The 27,944-nt window shown below is 34.3% G+C and overlaps 5 protein-coding genes across 7 annotated transcripts; 2 read left to right on the plus strand and 3 right to left on the minus strand.

Moving 5' to 3' along the window:
• The first annotated feature begins 155 nt into the window (after positions 1 to 155).
• Positions 156 to 4,576, plus strand: LOC145631495 (uncharacterized). Its single transcript, XM_081683590.1, has 4 exons — positions 156 to 404; positions 539 to 692; positions 2,361 to 2,525; positions 3,180 to 4,576. The coding sequence occupies exons 1-4, from the start codon at positions 217 to 219 to the stop codon at positions 4,005 to 4,007; spliced, it is 1,335 nt and encodes a 444-aa protein (XP_081539716.1). The 5' UTR covers positions 156 to 216; the 3' UTR covers positions 4,008 to 4,576.
• A 259-nt stretch (positions 4,577 to 4,835) lies between these two features.
• Positions 4,836 to 10,019, minus strand: LOC145631496 (protein phosphatase inhibitor 2-like). Of its 3 annotated transcripts, none has more exons than XM_081683592.1 (5): positions 9,866 to 10,019; positions 8,133 to 8,216; positions 6,775 to 6,893; positions 6,173 to 6,349; positions 4,836 to 5,269 (listed from the first exon to the last, which is right to left on the minus strand). In XM_081683592.1, exons 2-5 carry the CDS (start codon positions 8,135 to 8,137, stop codon positions 5,052 to 5,054), a joined length of 519 nt encoding a protein of 172 aa, XP_081539718.1. In that variant the 5' UTR covers positions 8,138 to 8,216; positions 9,866 to 10,019; the 3' UTR covers positions 4,836 to 5,051. The 3 variants fall into 3 exon arrangements, with proteins under 3 accessions (XP_081539718.1, XP_081539719.1, XP_081539720.1); XM_081683593.1 differs by having other exon boundaries at positions 8,133 to 8,213; positions 9,866 to 9,988; XM_081683594.1 differs by lacking the exon at positions 8,133 to 8,216 and having other exon boundaries at positions 9,866 to 10,014.
• Positions 10,020 to 10,924: 905 nt separating this feature from the next.
• On the plus strand, positions 10,925 to 13,033 carry LOC145631497 (large ribosomal subunit protein eL24). Its single transcript, XM_081683595.1, has 5 exons — positions 10,925 to 11,064; positions 12,059 to 12,134; positions 12,230 to 12,331; positions 12,477 to 12,625; positions 12,721 to 13,033. The coding sequence occupies exons 1-5, from the start codon at positions 11,054 to 11,056 to the stop codon at positions 12,869 to 12,871; spliced, it is 489 nt and encodes a 162-aa protein (XP_081539721.1). The 5' UTR covers positions 10,925 to 11,053; the 3' UTR covers positions 12,872 to 13,033.
• Positions 13,034 to 13,632: 599 nt separating this feature from the next.
• On the minus strand, positions 13,633 to 14,741 carry LOC145631498 (uncharacterized). The gene is made up of 3 exons (XM_081683596.1): positions 14,653 to 14,741; positions 14,287 to 14,453; positions 13,633 to 13,934 (listed from the first exon to the last, which is right to left on the minus strand). The coding sequence occupies exons 2-3, from the start codon at positions 14,437 to 14,439 to the stop codon at positions 13,710 to 13,712; spliced, it is 378 nt and encodes a 125-aa protein (XP_081539722.1). The 5' UTR covers positions 14,440 to 14,453; positions 14,653 to 14,741; the 3' UTR covers positions 13,633 to 13,709.
• Positions 14,742 to 24,433: 9,692 nt separating this feature from the next.
• On the minus strand, positions 24,434 to 27,936 carry LOC145631499 (membrane steroid-binding protein 1-like). Its single transcript, XM_081683597.1, has 2 exons — positions 27,384 to 27,936; positions 24,434 to 25,008 (listed from the first exon to the last, which is right to left on the minus strand). Exons 1-2 carry the CDS (start codon positions 27,689 to 27,691, stop codon positions 24,663 to 24,665), a joined length of 654 nt encoding a protein of 217 aa, XP_081539723.1. The 5' UTR covers positions 27,692 to 27,936; the 3' UTR covers positions 24,434 to 24,662.
• Positions 27,937 to 27,944: the final 8 nt, after the last annotated feature.

Consider the following 27,944-nt stretch of genomic DNA (forward strand, 5'->3'; position numbering starts at 1 on the left):
GCATTTTTGGGCTGCAATTTACAATTTTTGTAAAAAATAAAAGAAATTTCTTTTATAAAATTAAAAAAGAAAAAAATACATAAGTCAAAGTCGGTCTTTGAATTCCTACAACACCTTAAACCAAACATACTCCAAAGGCAAAGTGAAATAGTCTCTCTCACAAAAACAAAAAAGAAGAGCATATCATCTTAGAAAGGAAGATTTGGAGCAGCAACAATGGCGTTGAAGTTTCTGAACAAGAAAGGATGGCATACTGGCAGCCTTCGAAACATTGAAAACGTTTGGAAAGCAGAGCAAAAACACGAACAAGAACAACGCAAATTAGAGGAACTTCGCAAGCAGATTCTCGAGGAGAGAGAACGCGATGAATTCCGTGTTCTTCAAGAGCAAGCTGGCCTTACCCCGTAATTTTTAATTATCCCTTTTAATCATTCAATTTTATCACCCTTTTCATAGATTTGAATTTGTGTTTCTGGGTCTGATTTAGGGTTAGGGTTCTTAATTTGCTAATCTATGAATTTTGTTTTTGATGTTTTAGGAGACAGGAAAGATTGGAATTTCTGTATGATTCTGGATTAGCTGTTGGAAAACCCACTTCTGATGGATTTCAGGGACTTGGATCTTTGCCTGGTGTTGATAATTCGGCTTCAGCATCAGCATCAGCATCAGCTCCAGCACAATCAGCAGAAGCGGTGAGTTTATAAATTCTTATGATCTGATTGTGGTTTGATTGATTTAATATGTCATGAGATTTGGGGTTTTTTTGTGTGTCAATTGAATTAGTTCGAACATATGTTAAAGAATGATTTTTGCTGATTGATGAATACATAAGCTACCTAGTAGGAACATGCCTATTCACTACATAGGCTATCTAGCTAAATATATATGTAGGAGTATTTACTGTTATTCGAATTCCGATTTGAGATGAATTATGGGGTTTAGGGAAAGCCGGTGGCTGCAATTGAGCTGATTTCTTGTGATAATCTGGTCTGACTCGGGCATTAAGGTGGAGTAGAGAAAGGTTGGAGATTCATTGTGCGGAAAGGAACGTATAGCAGCCGTATAGTATAGGTGCTACTGCCTTACAACCATTCAAATTATTTGTCTAACCAGTTGGATTATTCAAACCACTGTAATTAACATCAATCATAGAAGGTATTGTAACCTCATCCGTGAACCAGAAATACACTCAATCAAACAACCATACGGGCTGCTATACGTTGCACCCAGTACCTCATATTCTCATGCAATCGTTGTGCGTTAAGTGTAAAATGAAGTTGATGGATATGTGTCAGTTGAGTATGGTGGGTAGTTATGAGAGTAAGAATTGCTTCAAAAGTAAAAGATGAGGGCTTTAGTATTGGATTTATCTTAGCCTACTATGATGGTGGTAAAAAATTCTAATTGGGGCATTTGTGGAAGAAAGAAAAGAAGAGGAAGTTCGATCTTTCCTGGTTGATACTTGTGTAAACACATCTATGATGATGCCATTGTTGGAGAGAAGAAACCAGCAGCTGCTTATGTAAACACCTTGATTACATCAGGACCCCACACAATGTAGGAATTACCTATTAAATTTCTTATGGTAATATTGACGCAAGAACACCTAAAGACTTGAATTTTTGGATTATCGCGTTTCTTGGGTAAAGTTGTCATCTTAGAGTCTTAGGGAGCTGAAGATCATCTGTAAGAGGCAGGAATGCTCCCCTAAAGGTGCTCTACAAGGATAGGGCAAGCCTGTAGACTGTAGTAATGTTCCATTGTTCCTATGTTTTTATTTCAATGGCTGTCCCTTTTCTTGAAAATGTGTACTGTGCTATCATGCATTTAGTGTATATACTATATAGCTCCTCACAATTATTTATGGCACCATTATATGAGTATGAGGTATCTTTGGAATTTGGTAATGATGTTGCATTCTACAATTATGTTCTCCGTCTGTTGGGAAGTATCCAAGGAGGCTGGAGGCCATTAGTCCCATAACAGTGATTCTTAGACGAGAAGCAGTCTCATTTTAGGCTGTTTCATCCCTTGTAAAGTGAATTTGTTCCACCAAATGGATCTCTTGTCTTCTATTCTTGGTGTGAACTTTATTATCATATGGTGCTTTATGCAGGCAAATTTATGGTTAATGTTATTTTAAAGTATATTGTAGTTGTTAAAAATATCAGATGCTTTGACTCCTTGCAATGGTTTAATCTACTGTGGCTCCTTCATGTATACATCCCTATTATCAATGTGTTATAGCTGCCTAATAGTGAATTATTCATGTATACATCCCTTCCTTCCTTTTTGTATTTCTTGTGAGGTCTTCTGTAGTTTCTGATTGTAGCTTATTAATTTGATTTTCGAAATTGCAGCAACCAGCTGTCCCTGGAGCTTTGTTTGAAGACAAACCACAATCTGCCAATGATGCCTGGAGGAAACTCCATACTGATCCACTGCTGATGATTCGGCAAAGGGAGCAAGAAGCTCTGGCTCGAATAAAAAACAATCCAGTAAAGATGGCTATGATTCGTAAATCAGTAAGTTACCTCTCTGGATCAGCAATCTTTCTTTATTTTTTTTTCCTACAGAGTTACAGTCATGTAACTTTTGAGCCAGTTTGGTTGCTAGCCTGCTGCCTGCCAGCAGACTTGTGGTCAAGTTTTGCTCATTATGTAGGATTGAGTTTGTTTGCATCTCCATAGTTTGTTAGTCAGTCAGCCATTAGTGCATTGAGGTACAATGAAGTTCATTGTCCAGAGCTTTGTAAAGTTGATTAGCAGCCATATGCTCCCAGATTCCCAGATAGGATGTTATTGTTTTAACTTGAATAATGAAATTTATTTATCACTTAAATGCTTTGTAGAATTTCTCTACTGTGTCAGCAATATTTTTATTATTTGTAGAATTTCACATGTCCTCTTTCACATTTCTCTAGGCTACTCCTCTTTCATATTTTTTTTTTCAATCAATTTATTTATTTATTTTTTTTCAATCAAGTAAGTAAAATATGTGATCACATATTCACATGTCCTCTTTCACATTTCTCTAGGCTACTGCTCTGACCTAGTGGATTTGTTGATTCCTTCTTTGCCCTGTGATGGCTGTGATGTATTAGCTCAATTGCTTGATTTAAAATGAAGCTGCTTCTGTGTATATAAGTGACTTTCTAACACTTAAGCCTCTTGTTTCAGGTCGAAACAAAGAAGAAAGATGGTGAATCGCATGATGAAAAGCGCCAAAAGGTGAAATCAAAACATAAAAAACACTCATCATCCAAGTATCACTCCGAATCTGAAAGTGATAGTCATGAAGAGAGAGAAAGGAAAAGGAAGATGAAGCACAAAAAGAAAGAGCATCACTCTGACACGGAAAGTGATAGCAATGAAGAAAGAGATAGGAAAAGGAAGAACAAGAAAAAAGAACATCTACATTCTGATGAGGACTCTAAAGACAGAACTAGACATCATAGTCGTTCCCACAGAGACTATGAAAATGAGAAACAGCAGCGCAGAAGCCCTGGAAAGCAAAGATCAGATAGAAATAGAGATAACGGGTTTCAGAGGGGAAACGAGAGAGCAACGCATTCAGAGTCCCACTTAGGCCATCATAAAGACAAATATGTTCACAAGGCAATAGATAATGGTAGGTCACACCATGACAATGGTAGGTCACACCAAGACAGTGAATCTAAGCCACCTAGGCAGGATTCATACAGGCGGCGAGGCAGGGCTCCTCAACTCTCTGAAGAAGAGAGGGCTGCTAGGTTGAGAGAGATGCAAATGGATGCTGAGACACATGAAGAGCAACGATGGAAACGACTGAAGAAGGCTGCGGACGATGATGCACGTGAAGTTAGCCAAGCAGGCAGTTCCCAGGGCAAGTCGTTCCTAACTTCCGTTCAGAAGAGTGTGTACGGTGCTGAGAAAGGGGGGAGCTCAACAATTGAGGAAAGTGTCCGTCGTCGTTCCCATTTTTGTCAGGGAAGAGCGTCAGATGAGAGCAATGCATTCCGTAGGTGATGAATGCTGTACACTAAATATTTTCTTCCCTAGGGCAAATTCATCCAAGGAAGCTTAAAGTGAAGTAGATGAAGGTGGTTTGCCTGTTGCATTTCATTATTACAGCTATTATCATTTGTTTTGTACTTGCTGTCAATTGAGATTTGTTAGGACACATGTAAAGTAAGTTGAAAACAAGGAGCTTAGCTTTGCGAGACAGATTTGTAATTCTTCTTGACTATATATGTATATCAAAGATGAGAAAGTTGACTTCCGCCATCTTGCGTAGGAATTTTATCAATCGTGAATGAGGGTCTTGGTATATCATGTTCAAGGGAAGTTATTGCGCACTCTCTTTCCAAGACATATCCGCCTTTCTCAGTAAGTGTGGCCTGCTGAAGAATTACTTTGTATCAAGGGTTTGATTCGATTTGCAGAGAGGATACATATGCCTAAAGTTGCCCGACTCTCTAATAGACTGATATACTGCGGATCATACAACTTAGGGAAACTGTATATTTAGACTTGTATAGTTCTACTCCAATATATCCTTGTGTAAGTTGATATAAACAGAGATGTGTTCAACACTATTCTGTCATCTTCACCTTAATTGTGAATTATGTACGTATGTAGTAATGCACCAAAAGACCTATAGTTAGTAGAAAATTTCCAGTTTTGGAAAGTTTTTTGCTTGCAGAAGCTTTTGAGGGGTAAAAGACCAAAAGAGAACAGGCATCTAAATGAATTTATAAAGGGCTTAGAGCTAAAAAAGGTACAGATAATACGAAGTGTGTAATTTTTTTTTTAAAGATATCAAAAATAGTATTCATTACATTAATACCAAAATCAAAATTAGAACCAAATGACAATTAGGAAATTGGACTGTCATAATTTGTGTATCAGACTATCAGTACATAGAAGAAAAAGGAAACATCCCTTCTTAGCAACATATATCCGACAACTGAGGTATTTCAAGTGGTCTATATACAGCACCATTGCATCAACAACAGTATACTATTTAACCAAGCCACAAAACTGCATTAACTTGACTAATTCTTGCAGCTCCTAAACACCATTTGCACCAGGCTTGCCTTCGTGTATGGCAATGGCTTTAACTGCAGGACTCAATGACGATGAGTCATTCTTGATGTCAATGTTTCCATCCTCGTCAGATTCTTCCTCAGCGAAAGAACCCTTGCGTCGAAGCTCCTTCACTTTCAGAAACTCGTCATAATGGGCTCGCCTGTGCTCTTTGAAACTCAAACTCCTCTCAGAATCAGAATCTGACAGTCCAGAAAATAAAATTCAGATTGAAACAGTGGACTGCCTTCCAGTGTTAAGAAGTTGTAAGACACCGTACATAGTCTACATACATGGTTACTGCCAGCTCATATTGTTTTCGTAAAAAAAACTAGTTCAAGACGTCCAATCATTCCTGCCTATCCAAGCCATACTTGGACTAATAACCTTCTCTCATCATACCTTTTTACTTGTAATCTTATCAGAAATGCAACTGGTATTACATAGTATGAAATATTTTTTAATCTTTGGACTACTTATAATACTGGGACATGCCCCTTCTTACACTAGGAATTCTTCGATGAAGCCACTATCAGCGGACTCAAGTAAGATCCCCCCCCCCCCCCTTCCTCTCTCTCTCTCTCTCTCTCTCTTCCTCTCCTCACAGGTTGGCTAAGTTTCCCTGCTTTAAAAATAAAAATAAATAAAAAAAAAAAACGCACTCTTTCTGTAACCAGATCAAAAAATAGTAAGGGGTAAAAACAACAAAAAAAATTCCACCGGCCTTGCTGCTAATCTCAACAAAGATGATATTATTAAATTCCTCATCCATTATGGGCAAGGCAGATCCACACATCACATTTTGAACTAAATGTGTACACCAAAAATCAAGAGCTCATTTACTGATTTCTAACAAACACATTGATGCAGTCTTGTTACTTTTAGCCCAAGACATGAAGAATTGAAAAGTTCAATCACTATCTCTAATAATGACTGGGAACCACAATTTAGTAAACACTAGACAATTAATTAAATCTCTACTGCTGGCAGTCTAAATGGGCTGCAAGTGTGGAGGTATCTGTAAGCAATCAACTACAAGAGACAAATTCTGCAGACAAAAATTCAGAAGCAAATAAAAGGAGCTGAGAATGAACCAGGAACAATACCTTCATCATCCTGCTCCATAGCATCTCCCTCATCCTCTGACGAAGTCCAGCCACCATGTCGATGAGATCTCTTGCTACTAGAAGAAGCAACATCATTCAAAGCATCACGTATAGCTTCAGCACGTTCAGCCTCCTCAATACACTCATCAAAGGCACTACGGATAGGGGACAAAGAACCTAAACACGTAAAAAATATACAGAACTGATTAAAAATCCAGCAACATAAAGAAACAAAACTTGTTTCAGAAAAGAAAAAGAAAAAAAAAATCTCCCTGAACCCTTTTGAAGAAACAATATGAAACAGAAACACTGAGCAAGAAGAAATATTTTATGGTATGCTCGAGCAGCTGCATCAAATAACAATTAGAGTAAAAAAAATACTGTTTGCACCTCCTTTACATGCGAAAGTGTTTGATAAACAGGAAGTTTAGGCATTTACATGGCATGTATCACGTGTACATTGAGTATTACTTAGATACCAAAACAGGTATCACATTACTTTACCATAAACAATCCAACAGTACAATGTTTAGCTCCTAAAGTGAATGCCCAAAATATGCGGATACAGACACACTTGTGAGAATTAATTTTAGATGACTTACCATCATCTTCAATCATTGGGTGATAGGGCGTCTTTGGCTCAGTGATCTTTTGCCTTACAGGTTTATTTTTCTCAATGTCTCCCAAATTAGCTTCATCCCACCTTACACGTCCTCTATTCCTGATAAGAGCACATACCTCAAAATGATTAGATTCTTACATACACTTGAATGAAGATTCTGCATTAGTTTTTTGAATCAACAATCCTCCTCTGTTATTTTGAAAAAATAAAAAAGCAACATTTTGACTAGCATGCTGTCAATATATAGTGCAAAACTAAAAGTGTTGAAGAAGATATTTTGACACGTAAAAAGTATGTTAGAAATCGGCCCAAAAACACAGAAAGAATAGACAGCAACAAGTGAATTACTAAAAATTAGATTTCAAAACTAGGGAATGGAGCAGTTATCTATGGTATTATTTCGGGTCCAAAGAATAATTTCATCTCAGACTTCCTCAAATTGTCTAATTCCTTACATCACATGGCCTTTACACCAATTACCTAAAATGAAACTAACACTCACTTTCATATCTCAAGACCTTCAAGACTAACAGTAATATTGTAAATAGTAACATAACACATGCATGGGGTGGAGAGAATATCGTAATTCAAGAAGGAACTTAATGTTATTCTAGTTGTCTGCTGCTCCAAATTAAAAATCACTATGTAAAAAAGATGTTTTATCCCTTGCTTCACATACCATGGGGTAAAAAAGACTAACAAGAGTCGCAAGACTCACAACAATGTTGTAAAATATAACAACACACATACATAGGAACAGAGATCATGACAGCAGAAACACAGGGGAGCATGTTAAATACTAATGCAATTTATGAAAATATGAAAGTTTTTAAAATCTTTCTTAATTTTCACATCTTTTCCTCCTAATCCCTTAACCTCCGCAAAGCAAGATAGAAAGTAGGCCATGAGAATGGGGGAAGGGAGAGTTCTTTTCAATAGGTCAGGAAGAATTAGTGCCTCTAAACCCTTCCCAAATACGTCATACAACTACCTGTGACAATATTGGTTAGTATCTTTCTCAATCCCTTAATCTGTGCAGAGCACAGTAAAAAGAAAGCCATTACCAGAACTACAATATGAAAAATATTATATGAAAGCAATTGTGCCAAAGGATGGATCCCAAATATCTCAATAACCAGAAAATCCCCCCTGCATAGTACTAAATAAAATAGGCCACAGACAGACAGCACAACACGATGGCAACCAGAAAACCAATATACAGTATCAACAATTGGAATGGGGATAATAAATCAGTATCCTTTTTCAAATTTTAATAACAAACAACAATATTCTCAGAAGCATTTAATCTGAAAGCAAGGAGGAGTGGAAAAGACATACTTCATTACTCGACGGAGCCCAAAATATCAATCTTCTTGAAATGTCAATGCAATGCAGATCAAAGCATGTAAAAGCAGCAAACTTCTGCCAGAGGACAAATAGAAAACTAGTAATAAACATAGAAAACCAAACTCTGCATGGGGGTTTTATCTCGAATCTACTCAAACAATGCCTTAGGGCTAAGAGGTGAAAGTGGAAATGTGAAATAAAAGAAGAAACACTTCAATTGTAAACTACAAATGGAAGAAAAAGCAACTCAAACAAGTCATAGTTACATGATACAATATATGATAATGGCGACATCCAAAAAATACTGTTATCTAATCTAAGACAGATGAAGTGAACTATGAAAACAATAAACCGACAGTTTAAAACCGCTTAAGGCCAGGAAAGCAAATCTGAAAACAAGAAAGGGTTCCTAGTATAGAAATTCACAAAATATGACTTTGTTTACAAACTTAAAGCCCCACATCTACTAGGATCACCACAACCTAGAGGATGTAAGCAAATATACATAATAATTGCTGAATGGTGATATAAGATATTCCTTGAGACAGCCTCGAGCCCTACCATCAACAACTGTCCTACCACCACTTCCACCGTCCCTCCAACCACCCACCCCCCACACCCACACCCCAACACCCACCCATATAGAAAAGTTACTAGGGTGAATCTTTGGTATGAATCTAGGAAATGAAATAGAATGGAAACAACTAAGAAGAGGAATGGGTGAATGGGTAATATTAACTGTTACCATTATTGGTTGTCTGGTACACCTAAGAAAAGGAATCCCTCGTATCAAATTGAGGATTGAGGAGAAATATAACTTTGTTTCCATAGGGTTAGAAGGGGTAACAAAATGGTGGTAATAGAACCTTTACAAATTAGAGTGTGTTACCCTACCTCTCTTACCAAAGACTATGTAATGGAACAATTTATTGATCCCATTTCCTCCTCTTAAAAACACTATACCAAACATATTCTAAGTGAGTATAAGGGTTGCTACCCATCAAAAACAGATAATGATGCAACTTAGAAATTTATTTTTCCTCCACAAACTCCATGTCTTTCCTTAAAACTTCACCATTACAGAATTGCTATGTAATAGGATAAAAACAGCCTACAGCATCACAGCAAGCATATAAATCGTAGTCCAGAATGGCGCTATCTTAACCAGCTTTATGAAGAGCATTAACAATCAAGTTCCCATTTTTTTTTTTCTGCAATTAGCTCTTAACCAATCAACAACACATTCTACAAACATATACTCCGTATCACCAAACTTCAGAAATCAGAAAGCTTATGCTTTCTGTGTACATACAAAACCAAATTTTACACATCTGCAGCATAAAAGCTTAACCCCACAAAACCACAATTAACTCGATAACATTATTACACTTTAAACACAATTAATAACGCAGTTTTGTCATATTTTCTAAATCATGAGTCATATTTTAACTAAAAGATCAAATAACCAGCAAAAACCAATGAAACCTATAAGCTGAATCACAAAACAAACAAAATTGACACAGATAAACATAAAAGGCATAAAAATAACATAAAATTTGTGATAAACTCGTTCTTGCAATTAAATCAATCCAAAAAAAACAAATCTTGCAAAAATATCCTTCATTTTCACTGCTCAATCAATGCCATCTTCTCATAAATTAAACTTTTTATAATGGATAATTAATACCCAAAATTAAATTAAGAAATAGAACAATGGGATTTACCTGAATCTCGCAACCCGTAAGCTAATTAACAAAAAAAAAGTGGATATTCGATCGTTGGGTAAGGAGTAAGGAGGAGGAAGAGAGAGAAAATGGTGTTATTTTTCTGATTTTCTACGTTTGCCTGAACCGACTCCTCTAGACTTTTTAGAGTTGACCCGAATGGATAAATTCACCCGTAACACTGATTTTTTTTTAAGTGTTGTTAATTTTGTCTTTATCTTAAGGTTAATAAAAAAAAATTGACCATTGAAATATGTCTTAAAATGTGTTTTTAATTGCAAAAAAACAATTATTATATAACAATATAATTTATCAACAATCTACAAAATTAAGATTCTTTCAAAAAAAAAAAAAAAATCTAAAAAAAGAAGATTGAATGATGAATGTCACTCAGTCACTAATAAATATTATAAAACGAGATTTAAATTATGAAATACCATTAAGAAATGGTGATAAAAAGACAATAATTCTTGCTCCATACAATAATTTAGGTATCTATGCTAATTTTTTATTGCAAGATGATTGACTATTTGATTCTTTTTATTTTTAATATAAAATACTACACATACTAATTTCATACATCATAGTTTATATCGATTGAATTCTCTATACGTAGGGCCTTTTCTGATTTACTGAAATGATTAGAGTTGAGCTGAATTAAAATCAATTGTTTATGAGAGAAGGAAATTAGGAACTGAACATAACTAGAGCTGAAAGAAAAAAGGTCTTAATGAACACCTACGAATATGGTTTTATATTGAAACCGCTACAATTGCTTCAATTAGAGGTACTCTAATCACTTAATTAAAGTGAAAGAAATATAGAAGAGAAGTTTAATGTATAATCTATTTTAAAATATTTCATTTTCATAACAAGTAGTGATTGAAAAGAGAAATAAAAAAATTTAGGGTTATCTTCATTTTTTTAATTTTATTTTTAGGAATGTCTTCCAAAAAAAAAAAAAAAAAAAAAAAGGGGGTAGGCCCAGAGACTAAATTAGGTTTTACAATGGTTGAGTATAAACCCAAAGCCCAAGAGGCTTACTTAAAGCCTACAAAAAGAAGCCCAAAAATAAATTAGGGTTTTTGCCTTATAACCAGTTATCATTTCCATACCATCAATATATTTTCTCTTTAGGGTTTCTGCAACCACAGCGGCGATTTCCCACCAACAACTTCATCATCAACCATGGTTCTCAAGTAATTTTCTCTCTCCTCTCTTTCTTTCCCTGCGTTTATCCATCTTTATGTGTATGAAATTTGTAAGTTTCTGCTGTTAATTGATCTTTGATTTCTGTAGTTTGATTTTATTTGGTGCGAATTCGTGCTGTACAATCTGTTAATGTTATAATCAAATTCATCGATTTGTGAATAATTTGGTCCAAAAGTTTGAGTTTTGTATCTTGTCGTTTGATTTGATTTGAGGTTGAAGATGTTGATTGGACTATAATCTGTTACTTAACCTGAGCATTTTTCCCCATTTTCATGTAAATAATCTTGGTAATTTAATGAATTATGTCATTGTTTGATTGATTGACATTTCACTGCAAAAATGTGAATTAATCTACCCAAACTCATTATGCGAGCAATGAGAATGTAATCTAATGGTTGTATATGCTCGTTTTGCTAGGTTCATGCTCTTGGTAAGACCATTGCATTCTTCCTGTAGCTTGAAATGATAGTCAGGGAATGTAATTTGCTTGTCTTTATGTTTTGATTGGACTTTTACAACCCTATTCTCTATGTGTTTGATCATTTGTGGGATTTGAAATATTACCCGGGCTCGAATTACCTTGGATGTACTTTTGTTTGAGCTTTCACTTAGGGTTTGTTCATAGTGAATCATAGGCAATATGATTGTGGTGCTCTAAAGTTTTGAGCAATAATTAGAGATCAATTGTGTCGGTGATTACTGATGATTTAAGGAATCCTATAAATTGGTCGTCTACGAGAGTAAATAATCTTAGTAATCTAGAATGTGTGGAAAGAGAGAAAAATCGATCTTAGTTTATTTTTGTCTCATAATTGTTGATGCTGGTAATGATACTTTTTTCTTCAATTTGTTTCCTGAAGTAAGTTTTATATCTTTGTTGTAATCTGAAGTGATGATATTAAACCATGAGAGATCTTGTTGCTCTATATAGCTATTTTTATGTATGTATGTTAACTTTGGTGCCTATTCTTTGCATTGCAGGACTGAGCTTTGCCGATTCAGCGGCGCCAAGATCTATCCAGGTAGGGGTATCAGATTTGTTCGTGGAGATTCACAGGTACGATAAGTTGTATATTTATAACTTGTTATAATAGCAGGCTTTTTACTAGAAACTGGTCAACTTACTAGTGATGTGTGATTTGCCAAATATAGGTTTTCCTCTTCGTTAACTCCAAATGTAAGAGGTATTTCCACAACCGTCTCAAGCCAGCAAAGCTTTGCTGGACTGCTGTGTACCGAAAGCAGCACAAGAAGGTTGGTTGCTATTCTCTTTCTCCCATTTCTTTGTTCTTATATATTTTGTGCACCTAATATTAGGTTCAAGTATATGCCCTGTTTTGTCTGTTATCTATGATAATTTTGATACTCATCAAGTTTTGGTCTTTTATTTATTTTGCAGGATATTTCTGCTGAGGCTGTGAAGAAGAGGAGAAGAGCCACCAAGAAGCCTTACTCAAGGTCTATTGTTGGTGCTACTTTGGAAGTCATCCAGAAGAAGAGAACTGAGAAGCCCGAAGTTAGAGATGCTGCCAGAGAGGCTGCTCTTCGGTTAGTTTTATTCTTGTGTAACTCAAGTGTCTGTTGAAACTTGACGCCCATTTGTACATGTCATAATCTTCCATTTTTTTTATTTGGTTTTATAGTGAAATCAAGGAAAGGATCAAGAAAACTAAAGATGAAAAGAGGGCAAAGAAAGCCGAGGTGGTTAAGTCCCAGAAGGTCTCAGGAAAGGGTGCATCCAAGGGTGCTGGACCTAAAGGCCCCAAGCTTGGAGGTGGAGGTGGAAAGCGATAAACAATTCATCTTACCTAGTGTTAGCTTTGGGTTGAGTTTAAGAACAGTGCAATTTTGAGTTGTTTTAATATGTTTGGCAGTAGACGTTTATTAATCGCTACAGATGTCTATGTTATCTCCAGATTTTTTTCGGTTATGAAAGATTTATATTCTACATTGTTATCTGAGCGATGTCACGGTGTTCCCTAATATGACTGGTTTTAGTTTTCCTTTCAAATGTTTTCATGTTTCCACATGAGGGACTTGCCTCAGTATTGCGCTTTTGTGTTTTGAGGTGCTTGTTAGTCACAAGGTTACTTGAAGTTCATGATGCAAGCACAAAACTTATTTTGCTGAAACTCAGCTAATACGGATAATAGGTAATTAGGACTTTCAGGGCAGATGGCTGCAATAATACCAATGCTGATTGATGCAGGATAGCTAATAACGTCAATGCCAATTCATGCAGGGTTCTATTGTTGTCTTGCGCTAATTCTACATGACTGTTGAGTATTAGTGTATGTATATTGGTTCCACTATGTCTTTAGAGTCGATACAAAGTCGATAAAGTATGCTTCCTCTGCATAATGTCTACCAGTAATCCAGCATGTATGGCTCTATTGGTGTGGTGAGATGACGCGGTGCAATTACCTTCCATTCTTATGCAAAGTCGGTACCCTGGGAGTGCACCAAAGTGCCATATCACATTCTCAGTAACTGTAATGTGAATCATCATAATCTTTGAATAAGTAGAAGAAAAGTTTCACTCATGTCACATAAAGTTCACTACAATTTCAGTAACTTGTTATACAATGAAAACTTATCCCAACAAACTATTACACATTCTTATGAGATTAAGCTAAACCTTCTTGCTGCTAGATATGAGGGCTTTTGGCCTAGTCTTAAACAAAATCTTCTGTCTAATGATTCCGATCACATCCAACTCCACTGCGGGTGATGATTTGGAGCATACGCGTTGCTCTTCATCAGAATGCTTTACCTTCTTCAATACTAAAAGTGGCTTCTTCAGCTTGACCTTTGATCCTGTCAACTCATGGTACCCGATTGTAAAGGTGTATGTCTCCTGCAGGATACAATATAAATCAATGTCAAAAATTCGATGTCACACCTCACACTTATACAAATTAAACAATGAGTATGTACCAAACTATTATGTCACACAAAAAATGTTACTCCTAGGACTTAAAGGGTTTCCAAATTCCAATTGACATGCAAATTTAATTCTTACTAAGTACATTCTTAGGAAACACTTCACAAGTCATAGTAAAAAGAGTCATAGAAAATTAACTTTTTTTTTTTTTTGGCTTTTTATAATAGTTAAGTCATTTCTATCCTCTTTATTTTAAAAGTAACAACTTTTTCCGAACATCTTAATGTTGGGGAGTGACTCCAACCAGTTGAAAACAATACAATACCTGAGATGAAGGACGGCAAAGTCGTCCGATTTCAAGGTTTTGAAGACAATCTTGGAATTGAGGTTGAGCTTCGATAACACCTTGCAACTCAATGACAGCCCATTCTTGACAATTGTTTTCACCACAGCTACACTTAACCTGTATTGGCCCCATTTCCCCCCTTTCACCTGTATAACCTCCAAAAAAAATTCAATTACCCCATTGGACTACTCAAATAACGAACAAAAAATAAGACAAGAAATTCACTTTGAAATTAATTACTTCGTATAAATCAAATTAATCAAATTTCGCATTAAAGTTTCGTAGATCTTTTGATACTGGAAAATGGAAGAATAACAAGTTCAATAGAAAGCATAGAAATGTTACCAGATAATCGGAAAATACGGCAATTACTACGGCTGCGATGAAATCCGGCGGAGGAGGAAGAAAATTTGCGGCGATGAAGAGGCGGCCACAAGAACAGTTGAGTTGCCTGGAAAAATCTTCTTTCGCGCGCTTTTGTACTTGGAACAGAACTGAAACGGTGTCGTATTCTCATTTTTTGGGTTTTTGGGCTAGGTATGGGCTCTAAGGATTTCAACCCAAATATACAGCATATGCGTGAAAAATGAAATATTTTACAACCTCCTATTTGTAATAATTTAACATAAATTGTAATTCCGAATTTGTAATTGCAAATAATTTGAAATGGAGTTAGTATCTTAATGAAGACGAAGAAAATATATCTAATTCCGTATTTGTAAATTCCAGAATAACTATTTACACTCTAAAGATTAAAACTGAGTGTTATATTGTCATATGATGGAACCGTTATGTGAAAAGTTGATAGTCTTATGATAGATCAATTTGATAACTTGGTCCCATTTCTTCCCGATGGAACCGTTATGTTGAAAGTCTTATGATGGATCAATTTGATAACTTGGTCCCATTTCTTCCCGCTTGGGCCACGAGATCTAACTCGAAGTTTGACTTAACACTTAATCACCTATAATTAGGATGTTAGGTGCCCCATGAATAATAAAAGCATGTTTATTATCAAAATTATTTGTTTGATATAAAATCGTTGATCTTAAAAGTGAAATAACTTCATATGTTAATGACCAATTATGGAAAATCAAGTTTACAGGAGAATTAAACATACATCTGACATTAAATATATCTATACAACATAGTTGCTGATATATTGTCATTACAAGAAATTAAAAGAAAGGGGGGAAGAAATAAAGTTTGTCACAAGTTCTAAGAACTCTTATGCTTTCTAAATGCAACTCTTTCTTGCATCTATCTTCACATTCTAAGGTATGTACCTAATGTTTTAGCAAGTCCTCTTACACACCAAACGCGCTGGTGCCTGTAAGAGTTTTAATAGCAAAATCGATACATGGATCTTCAAACAAATCAGCAAAAAGCGGGCTTTCAGGACCCTCCTTAGCCTTGCAGTCAGTGATCATTCTGTCACACTTCTGATCTACTGCAGTTGGCTCTTGATCCTGATATTGTCTTGGGATGCTTTTCGACTCCAAATCCTCTTTCTTTACTTCGAGGTCAGATGATATACCTGTACAAGGCAACTTATTGAAACTTGTAACGTTGTCTTTGCAATAGGTGACAGCAAACTTAGGCTTCTTATTGCTGTTATTAGTCCTGGTTTCAGACAGTTTTTCTCCAAGAAGTGATCCTATAGCCGGTGCAGAAAGATAGACAGTTTTAGGATTTTCCTTCTCCTTAAGCATTGAATCGATGATTTCTGATATATTTGGAATGCTGACAGCACTGCTGTCTTCACCTGCAACAACCAATCCAAATTTCAAAACTTTTAATCGACGATTCAATTCTTATCTGCACAACTTTTAGCTGATACAGCTCTTTCAGTTTTCACTTTTAACTACTTACATTGATCTGGATCAAGTATAAAGAAAGGAGTTGATTCTCTTTTCTTCTTAATTTTAGAACTCCTTCCTCTCAAAGGTTTACTGATTGTTTTCTCTACTGTCTCCTTTGGAGTTTCAACTCCGGTTTTTCCTCCCTTGGATTCATTCCTGGCTCTCTTCTATTCTCGATCGAGCAGCAATTAAACATAACAAGTTTTCAATATTGGAATGTAGCAGTAATGTATGTTTGGTACTAGTGTAGTACCATAAAATTAAGTTTTATAACCTAAAGGGAGGATTTTACCTTCTTATCTCCATTATTTGACTCAATCGATTTCTTCTGTTTTGGCACATCCTTTCTCAACAGCAATGAATCAAAACAATTGGTGAGTAATTGATATATTTTACACCATCAAAACATTGATTTATTTCACAACAATGTTAAAGTTGTAGAAAACTAGAAATTAGTCAAATTATATCACATAGGACTATAGGAGCATATTAGAAAAGATGTTTCATTCTGAATTTGAAAGCTGTTGATTAATTTACACTTACAGTATGCTGAATAAAATCAAAGTTCGCGTCTTCACTGTCCTTTGGTTTGTTCTTGGTTACATGTTTCCCTAACTTTCCCGATAGAAGATACCGGTCAATGTCCTTCAAAGACCGGAATATATATCCATTTACAGGATCAGTATAGTACTGAAAATGAAAAACATTACTTCAGACTTAGTTGGTAAGTTCAAGAGAGCTAAATAAAGGCATAATGAATGAACTTGTAAGACATATCTAGCAGCATGCTAACTAAGTCATGTAACAATAGTGTAAGAGATGATTTCAAGGTAGATTAATAAGCTAATTCCAAAATTATATTACAAAAAATTTACTAGCACACCCTACAAGAAATCATTCACATCAAGAATTCAAGAAATTCTACCTAGAGTAAAAAAATTATTTTTAGCACATTGTTTTGTAGTAATGCCATGAGTATTTAGGGCCTCTTCTCATTGACTGAACTCAGCTGAACTGAACTGAGCTGAAGTGAAATGAATATTTTATAAGAAAAGGAAATTAGGAGCTGAGTTGAGCTGAACTGAAAATAAATGTATGAGAACAGACCCTTAGTTGAGAAACTCCAAGTTTGTAACATTGATCGATATCACAACTCTAATAAACCCGTAAAAATAAATACTTCGTACTTCATATAATTACCAAAGTACCCTTATGAGTCCCTTGAATCCCAAAAACACCCAGTGATAGCAACTTTTATGATTAACCTTGGAACAACAAAATATCATAAGCAAAACAGAGATACAGATTATTTTTTTGCATGCATCTACTATTTCTTGAAAACAGAAGAGTTTAAGCACACTATTATTAAAACAGAACAAACAAATTGAATAAGATGGAAAAAAAAAACATCATTAAATAACCAATGCATTAAAATTAAGCAATGAATAAGTGAATAATTACGAGAAAAAAGAAGATTAAGATTAAGAATTACTCTATCTTTTTTGCCACTTTTCCTAACTCTGATCTCAATCTTCCATCCTTCAGGTAGCCAATCTTCAGCCCTTATTTGCTCTCCCATAATATTTCCCCTATTTTTTCTTAGATAATTAACACTAATTCACCTTAATTATCAAAAAAAATTTGCCCACTTTTATGCAACTCAACCTAAAACTTAGGGAGCACCGCTAAAATCTCAACATAGAGTGATCACATACACTTTCCACTCACTTACTTCACTCACTTACTTACTTACTTACTCACTCACTCTCTTTAGTTCACTCACTTTATTATTGGTATTATAATTATGATGTTATAAAATTATAATATAAAGTATATATATTATTAATTAAAAGTCACAGAAAAATAGAGGAGTTTTGTAGAACACCAAGAGGGTTGATGTCCCACGTGGATGGTAGCAAAGTTGTTACACTAACACGATAGAAACTGAAACAAACACACAATCTTACTTGAATTGTTTGTTTAACAGTTTAAGTTCCGAGGAAAGACAATAGCATCGTTCTTCCACTATCTTTTTCACCTTCTTTCTCGCTTGTGTTCCTCCCCCCCCCTTTTTTTTTTTACTCTTCTATTTGGTCGTCTCACCAAAGTTTGTGTCTTCTTTGCCAATTGTCATCCTTCTTACGCCTTCCCAAAACGTGTCATATCTAACGAACGTACCATTTTTTGTTACGGGTTTGTTTATATATCCTAAACGTCCCCTTATTTTCCGATTATGTATATATGACCATTGTTTCAAATGTATTGCAGAACTCTTTAATGTTCGGATATCAAATGTAAAGAAATATCAATATTAATATCAAATGTATACATGCATAATGGATGTTATATTGATGACAAACTTGTAAATAAGTTGAAATTTTTTAATTAAAAAAAAGGCCGCATTGATAGATACATAAGCCAATCTAAAGCTTCTTACATCAGTTTAAGCTCTTGATTGGATTCGCCTGATCGTACGTCTTACACGCAATAATGCTATACAATGATGATTGCGATTGAAAGTACAACAATTGTTCTACATTTTACCCTTGAGTATGTTACATGCGCGTGTTTAATTTGTCCTCCTCGTAAGCTCCAGCAACGCAATCACCTTCTATGCAAATTTACTAAAATACCCTTAGTTCGCGTATACTTACCTAACCAGGTCTATTTAGGACATACTCATTTAGAAATTCATACACTTGGTACATTACTAGAATGAGTGATGTAACATCTTTGCATTACCCTTTGTGGCTCAAGCAAGTTTGCATATTATCATAGTACAAATTAAAGAGAGCATGTAGTTTGTTCTTATAAAACCTTTTTCTTTGTTAGGTAGGTTGGTACAATATATTGTCAGGAGACTCAGGACACAAGTAACTATACAACAACAATAATAATAATAATACAATATGATATGCTCTCTATATAAATCTTGTGTGGCTCACAATGTTTGAACATATTAAGGGTGTTTATCAAAATAAACATTCATTATTAATTAATTTGAACATTAAGTTATAATTGTCTGCCAAGAATAACAGGCCATTTCAACATTTGCATATGCTCATATAGTTCCCTAGTTCAGCCACAACAGCACCTATACAGTTAGGAGTAGGACCTTATGTCTTACTTGTATCATTTAAATCTTGAAAATTGAAGTTACATTATTCCACAATATGGTATATTTGTACAAGGCGTTTGTGGGTTCAAACCAACCCGTCCACACCTTCATTAATGTGTCTCCGCCCCTATATATAAATATATTATTAGCGTTATGTCTATTTTTAGATAAAGTTGTATCATTATCCTTTTAAATCCTTTAAACTTTCAATTCAACCTTATTCCACATAAAATAATAAAAAGAAAAAAAAAACACTATAATCATAAGAAGAAATGAAACACGATATAATTAAAAGAACAACCTGATCAATAAGAAGTTTTAACTTTATAATCTTGTACATACAAAAGAAACTTTAGGTGGGAAAAAAAGAACTAACTATATGATCAAATGCATATAGCATATCTATAAATATATATATATATATATATATATATATATATATATATATATATACACTAAGTATATCATAACTTAATTAGCTAGGTATGAAAATCATCGGCCAAAATTTATAACACTATTGTAGAAGATCGATAATGAAAACAAAATAAAAAAAATTTAACTTATAAGTAATAACATTAAACAAAAAAAAAAAAACCAATACAAATTTCATCCTAACCCTTGAAACTTGTACAATCTTTGACGAGCTAGCCTTAACGATTTTGAATTGGATTTGGAGAGCCTCCTGGTATTGATCTCCTATGTAATGTATACAATCTGTCCTCGTCATTCATGAAATTAACACGGCTGCCATTACAGAATTGAAGAAGCAATGTTAATATACATGTTAACGTGTAAAGAACGAGTAATGAAGTGTTTTGTTTAATCATGGAGGAAATGATCAATTTGAAATAAATGAAGAAGAATAAAATTTGGAAAAGAGGAAGATTAGCAGATCAAATTAATGCATGGTTTTGTTTTTGTGGGCTGTTATAGTGTTATATAATGTTAAGATTTGTTATGTTAGGTTGTCAAAATTTGTTGAAATTATGCATTATTAGTACACGTAGTGTAAGTATTAATTAAATGAAGAATTAACCGTATCATATAATCATATATATCATAAGGTACGTGCATTATTGATGCTTTATTGGAGGCTACTAATTAATTAATTAAGTTTTTTCTTATCATGCAAATGGCTGACTTTATATGTTTAATCACCATTTATTATTTGGTCAAGAATTGGGTTTTAATATCTTTAATTAATTGCTAACAAAAACATGCCTGGCCAGTTCATTTCTGACATGATCAAAAAATTGAAAGTCCTTTTTGTGAACAAAATTCTCTCTTAATTGAAGCTAGGGTTATACATTTTCAGTTTGATCGAGATGATTTTGTTCTCTTTCTATGGTATAATAACTAGTTCGTAATATATTGTTTCAATGTACTCTCTCTTTTTCTGAATATCTGACACACTTTGACTTTTATCATAACTTTGATCGAGATGATTTATGTTGATGTATGTTATTGAAATAAGTTATTTTATAAACTAATAATATATATTATTAAAATTTTTTGTAGGATTCCAAAGTTGGATTCTACAATTCAACTCTATAGATACATTATAGTTGTATTGTGTAATTGTGTTGTTTGGATTCAAATACAAATTCACACGAATACTATAACTTAGCTATACAATATGTAATGTGATACGGAAAACTAACTTTTTCTAACCCCCGGCCCGTGTATATAGTTTAATTATCAATTCGGGGCAAAGAGATGATAATAATTTTATATATATGTGCCAAAAAAAAAGTGATTTTTTATTTTTAGTTGGGGGAGGGTGGTGGTATTATAACACAAAAACATTTGGGACCATTTAGGCATTTACCATGCTACTCCAATTAACATACCGTATAAAAAAGGAACATGAAGATGATGACATCTCAATGATCTCATATTCTCATGTCTTGTATATATACTACGTGTATATGAATATGAATGATAGAATTGATGTCGCATTTTTTTCAAGTACTCTTTCTAAAACCCTTATTCAGCATATTTTTTTTTAGGGTGATGCTATATATAACCCTTAAGGCTATAAATAAACATTTTTTTTTTGGTATAAGTTTAGAAATGCATGACAAAATCTCGCGCAAATCAATGTAACGGATGAATATAGTTCATTAAGTATATAATATGAGTATATCCTATCGTAAGCATTGGTCTTAGTTGGCTAATCCTAATTATCCGTCAAATTAAATGATTAAGTTCATGCATGCTAATTTAGACAAAGTTTTCCCTCAAAAAATAAAAAATAATTTGACGATGTCAAGAGTACTACATACGTGTCGTTGCCTGGCACTGGCAGTAGTTGTAGATAATTTAATAACATGGTTAGTTAAGAGTTATAATATGATGAATGTCAAGCTAAGAGTTAGCTAATTAATGTACGTGCAGTGTTTGGTATATCTTGCAATACCATAACTTAGTATTCTATATATATATATACATAAATTAACACCGAATTAAGCGTGAAAACTGCTATAACAACCTTGTATTATTATAAATCAAGTCTAATCAACATAAAAAAAATTAAAAACCTTGCTAAACGACAAGATTGAGCATTAAGATTGGCTTCTTATCTACTTAGTACTGTATGAACTATATCATACCTAGAGCTTAATTGCTTGTTGAATTTCATACAAAGTTTTTTTGGTTGGTTGTAAGAAGTTGGCTTTATATAGTGATTTTAAATTGTTAAAATTATTAATTGTTAAATAAGTGTAAAATGGTAAATCCGTGCTACTATACAATATAGATGGATTTATTGCGAAAAACAAAATATTACCCGTGGTTTTTACACCTCTTAGCTACTTGTTATACATAACTTAAGTATTTGTCATCGAACAATTGTCTACTATACATTTATTGGATGAACCAAATATATCTCACCGTTTTTATATATCAACCAAACAATTTCCAACTAATGTATTATAAAAGTTCATTATTTTTTGTCAAACAAATCAGTCAACGCGCTATCAATCTACTTATTCTATTCGATCAAAATTATATTGATTGTTTTAGGCACTGCCTGAATTCACCTAAAAACTTATTCTGAATCCAATGACAATAGTATAACTCTCAATTTCATGTTCACACATAAACTCAGATCAAGTAATGAACTTTTCATCTTCTATACAAAAGTACAGAACCAAAAACTGATAATAAAAATATGTCAGAATACCAAATATATAATTTCAACACCAAATTTAATTTTAAACCATATATTCATATATATATATAACAAATTGGCATGTATTGTATACTCTATTAACATACTTAATCAGAGCTAGAACTGATAAAAATTTCTATAAAAACTGCAACAAAATTGAAGAACACCGGATCAATTATGAAGCGGATTAGGCCCCGTTGGAGTAGAAATATGTGTGACAGCATGAACTGTTTTAACCTCTGTAACACTAGCCTCCTCTGAACTACCAAAATTTACATGAATCTGAGTATCAGACTGATGCAGAACTCGTCGCGCAGATCTTTGTTGGATTTGATGATACGCAGCAGGTTGATCGAAGAAGAGTGTAAAGAAGATCAATGAACTCCCAAGAATCATCAAAAGAACCAAATTTTTTGTACACGAACAACTTTGAGTTGACATGTTTAAGTACCAAATATTTGGTTAAAAAAAAAATGGTAACAATATATATGTTGTTTTCTTGTATTCTGTAAGCTTAGTAGGAGATTAATAAACCAAGAATTATGAAAAGGCAAAACTATAGGGTATATAGATATGTCATTTAGTGTAAGAAAGAGACAACCACGGGTTTCATAATTCATATGCATATGGTCCCATCTTGTTATTGATTGAGGTTGCTTGTATACTCTGACAATAGAGATTAATGTTGGGTTAATCAGATGATTAGTTTACGATAATCCGAAATCGGATGAGTTTAAGCTTGAATATAGATGTTTAAATGTTGGGTTTTTCAGGGAAAGTGTCAATGTTGGTGATGAGATAATCAAACTACTGGCTTGAATTTTCTAATTATGCTATGATTAGAGTTTTACCAGTTTCTAAAGTTCAGAACCCAAATAGGACTTTTACTTTATTTTGACCCTTTTTAGGATTTTACATGGATTTGGTGATGTTGTACAATAAGTCAGCCTTGCGTCAAGATCGATTTATGTTACGGTAAAAATTTTATCTGATTTTTATATGGAATATGGAATCATGTGAACGGATTATTTATCGGTCTTATACATAAATTTGTGTCTTTTAGAGCTAGATTAGCTTCTTAGGTTTTAATATGTTTGTATGATGTTAGGTATTTAGGTCATTGGTGGTATCCTACAACATTTAATATAAAATTTGTACATGCTATGTTGGTATGACACATATAATGGAGTTATTGACTAAAAGTTTTGTAGTTGATAGTAGTTGATAATGAGTTTAGAATTTTTAAAACTCTCCTATTTATTTTCACGCTTCTGTTATGATTTTTCACTACAAGGCTACAATTGGAACATAAAAATATATGGCGAGAAAGATAATACAAATACAATTGTCGATGTTATACTGTTGTATACAAGACCTATGTAAATTAGTATCAAGTTGAAGATATGACAGAACGAAATATTTTACGACACAAGGCGAGACGGGGAAGGAACCCTGACTTCTTGTATATATGAACGTTACTTTCAATTATGAATGACAACTCAACCAGCTAATAAAGTCTTTAGAGGGGCCAAACCTAAATCATAATGTACTACGAAGCAAATGGATGAGTTACGGGAGATTTAGGCAAACAGCATTTCCTTGGATCCTTTTTGGTTTCTATCACAACATTAATGTTTTAATCTACAATACACAATTTCGGTATAAACCACATGGTTTAACAATCAAACATGTAATTGATGTTAAAAACTTTGTACGATGAATTTAATCAAATGTATTCGTAGAAGTTCTAGGCAGATTATTAGAAGTATTTCGGACTTGCAGAGTACTTCATGTACTCGTAAATGAGGTTTTCCGACTGTTGATATGGCAGTCACATCGGAAGAGAAATTAGAGAATGTAGAATTACATCAGAATGTACCATTGGAGATTCTGCCTACACTTATGGCCTGACTTGGATGGGATATTCTTTCCAGAACCAAAAAAAAATGGAATGCGCAAGTATGAAAGACGATATTGCAATAATTTCAGCTGTATTCCCATCAAACTTATTCAATGGAATCCACATACAAGCATGATTATTTACAATAGTATTTCAAATACTCCGAAATAAGTTCTTGTGCAAAGGATTCAATTATCACAACATTCCACACAATTTTAACACCAAACCTACTCTTTCCCCACCTCACTTCATGCTACTTAAAAACTTGTTTTCCAAAACTCGGTATACAGCTAACAAAGTACACTACTCGTCCTTTTTCTCAGCATCGGTAGCTGATGTCTCCACAGTCTCAGCTGCAGGCTCCTCTGATGGGATGTCTTCCGCCTGCCTTGGAGCTTCAGTTGCTTCGGTGGTTTCACTAGGAGTGGATCCGTCAGTTACTGGAACATCCTTCGTCTTAATAGTTCCGACCTTCACATATTTACTCATGAACTTGTATTCCCAGTCCTGTAATGCATCTAGCTCGAAAGGACCAAGGCCAGAAATATCCCCTGTCAAATCACTTTCTTCAAATGACATCTTGGCGAGAGCTCTGCTAGCGTCCTTGCCAGCAAACAATGCATAGGGCCCACCAGGACCATAGAACATCCTGAAACAATACTTCAAATGTAAGCACTCAGAGTAGATTGCAAAACACCACTATTACTATTTATATGAAATGAAAGAGAGAAAATCGTAAATATGTTTCCATAGTGCTCTACTCCGTATTTCACAAGCCATTGGAACTGGCAGGATGCAAATTTGCCTTTATAAATTCTAAACTTTTCTGAAATTTCAGTGTCCTTCAGAGTTGTTATGTTTTTCAACAGCAATCTGAATCTATGGATGATGCTTGATACAGTAATAAGATTTTTTTTAATTTTTTTTTTTTGTAGGGATTGACAACTTCCTCATTCAAACAAAAAAAAAAATACAAATTGCACAATGAACACGGGCTAAATTAAACTAAGAACAAGAAGGCATCTGAGCATCAAAGTGGATGTAGAAGCACAAGGTTTGCAAACAATAAGTCAATGGACACTGGGCAGCAAGATAATAATAAATCAAGATAAAACTAGACAAACCAAGCAAGTTGGGCATCAAAGTAAGTTAGAGCTACTAGTAGCTGTAAATCTGTAATGTACACATTTTTTATGATTCGAATGGTGCATTATTAGAAGGTCTACAAACTCAAATTGCACAGATGCTTGGTTAGGAAAATAAAATGTCGGAAACAAGCACATAGGAAATTTGGATTTTTTTTTTAATCATAAAAAAGATGCATTATCAGAAGGTCTACAAACTCCAGTTGCACAGATGCCTGGTTAGGAAAATAAATGGTTGGAAACAAGCAACATGAGAAGTTAGATATTTTGTTTTCCTTCCAAAGCTTTTTCCAAAAGAAACTAGTTGAATTTGAAATTCATGGTGACAGGGATATACAAGTTCCCTTTCTCTGTTAAGAAGTGGCTGTCGTATCTTTTAGCTTAAGGAGGAGGGGCATTAACTTTAAACAGTTTAGAAACCAAATGATTAATGACTGACAGAGAGCTTAACAGACCTTATAACTTCCTATACAACAATACTAATCTACTCATAGGATGCTATTGTGACAAATTGACGATTTAGCAGAATTAATTCCAGTGAAAAACAAAGCAGTTGAAAAGTGGAATACAGATGAGAATTTAAAGTGATTATAATTTGAAATGTATTGGTTCAACTAATAAAACATAAAGTCAAATGCTGGTGGCGGTGGAGTGTGTGTGGGGAATGGGGATGAGGGTTGAAAAGAGAGAAGGGGGGGGGGGGGGGGGGGGGGGGGGAGTATATGCAACTTACCCTACCATTTAAACAAGGGAGGCTATTTCTGAAACAAATTGGACAGCAACATGACCCATCACTACAGCAGCCCATTACAACCCACGCCGCTTACATTTATGTTCAAATCATATTTTACATTCTGATCAACTCATAGCACATAATAGCTCTAAAATGTAGAAGGACAAAATCTTAAACTCATCACACTTTCTATAAGTTATTCGAATGCACAAATACCAAACCCCAAAAATGAGATGCCAAATAACCAAATAATGAGAAACATTTAATAGGATGATGATGAACCGCACAAATGAACAATCCAAGACTACTTCAACCCTGCTTCCACCAAATACCCTTCCAGTGCATATTATACTCCAAAACAGAAACATATCCACCATAGCAATCGTATAAAGGATAGGAAAAACAAAGTGAAAGACTGAAAACCAACTAGATAAAGTTGTAATTTTACATTTTAAAATTCACTTGCCATGTAATTTGTCAATCAAACCCCCATAGTCATTGAAAACACTAATTTGGAGCCTCTCCTACACACCCAACTAGTCGAGGATTGTACTCACAAGTCACAACTCAAAAGACATACCACATACACACAAGCAAATAATCAGCACAAACAGCATACTAAACAAATCCTTATTACACTCCCCAGCCTACAGCGGCAAAACCCCTAAATCACATATACTGCAAGCTTAAGCTTTTATACCATAAAATACAAATTCAACACCAAAATCTAATCAAACACATGAAGAACAACGATACTAATACACAGATAAATCATAAATAATCACAATTAGCAGCAATAGAGAGTTCACTCAAAGATACACCCAAATAATGAGATAAAACCCACAAATAATCAAAGTTCAAAACTTTAATCAACCAATTAAAAAAATACCTTTAAAAAAAGCAAGTAGAACCCTAAAATCGTCCAAATAAAATAAATCAATCAAACCCCCAATAATAAAATTGAACCAATAATACAATAACAAAATCCAAACCCCAGAAAAATTCAACAACCCAAACACATGAATAATTATATACAACCAATAATACAATTACAAAATCCAAACCCCAGAAAAAATCGACCTTCCAAACACATAAATAATTATATACCAATAAAAAAAATTAAAAAATGGAGAATTAGAATTAAACCTGCTCTGAGAAACATCATAGATCTGACCCTTAATAGCCATAAGCAAAGGCTTCTTAGGATCAGTACCATCATACTGCTTCAATTCATCTTCATTAATCTCACCAAGTTGAACAGGAGGAGGCAACGGCTCCATTTCTTCTTCCATAGACCTATGACGTTGATGCTGAGGAGTTGATGATCCAAACAACCCAGAAATCATGTGGTAGAAAGCCAAACTTACTGCAATTACAGTGAAGAAAGTTGCAGGGGATAATCCTGTGTATGCTGTGATTGATTCTTTCAGAGTTTCCCATAATTCTAACGCCATTTTTGATGTGGGTTTTTGATGGAGGAGCAGTTGAGAGGTTTTTGTTGAAGGGGGTGGATTTTTGTGCTTGAATTTAACTTTGAATGTTCAATTTCGCCCTCTTTGGCTGACCTATGAAGGAGGAGAGAGAAACAAAAGGGAAATTTCGAGATTTGGAAAGGGAGTGATGATATTTGATTGGGATGCGAAATTTTTCAGGAAAAGGTAGATAGATTTTTGGTACTTGGGCTATTTTCACATTTTTCTGTGTTCT

This window comes from Chenopodium album, chromosome 5, assembly GCF_948465745.1.
Source record: "Chenopodium album chromosome 5, dcCheAlbu1.1, whole genome shotgun sequence".
NCBI lineage: Eukaryota > Viridiplantae > Streptophyta > Magnoliopsida > Caryophyllales > Amaranthaceae > Chenopodium > Chenopodium album.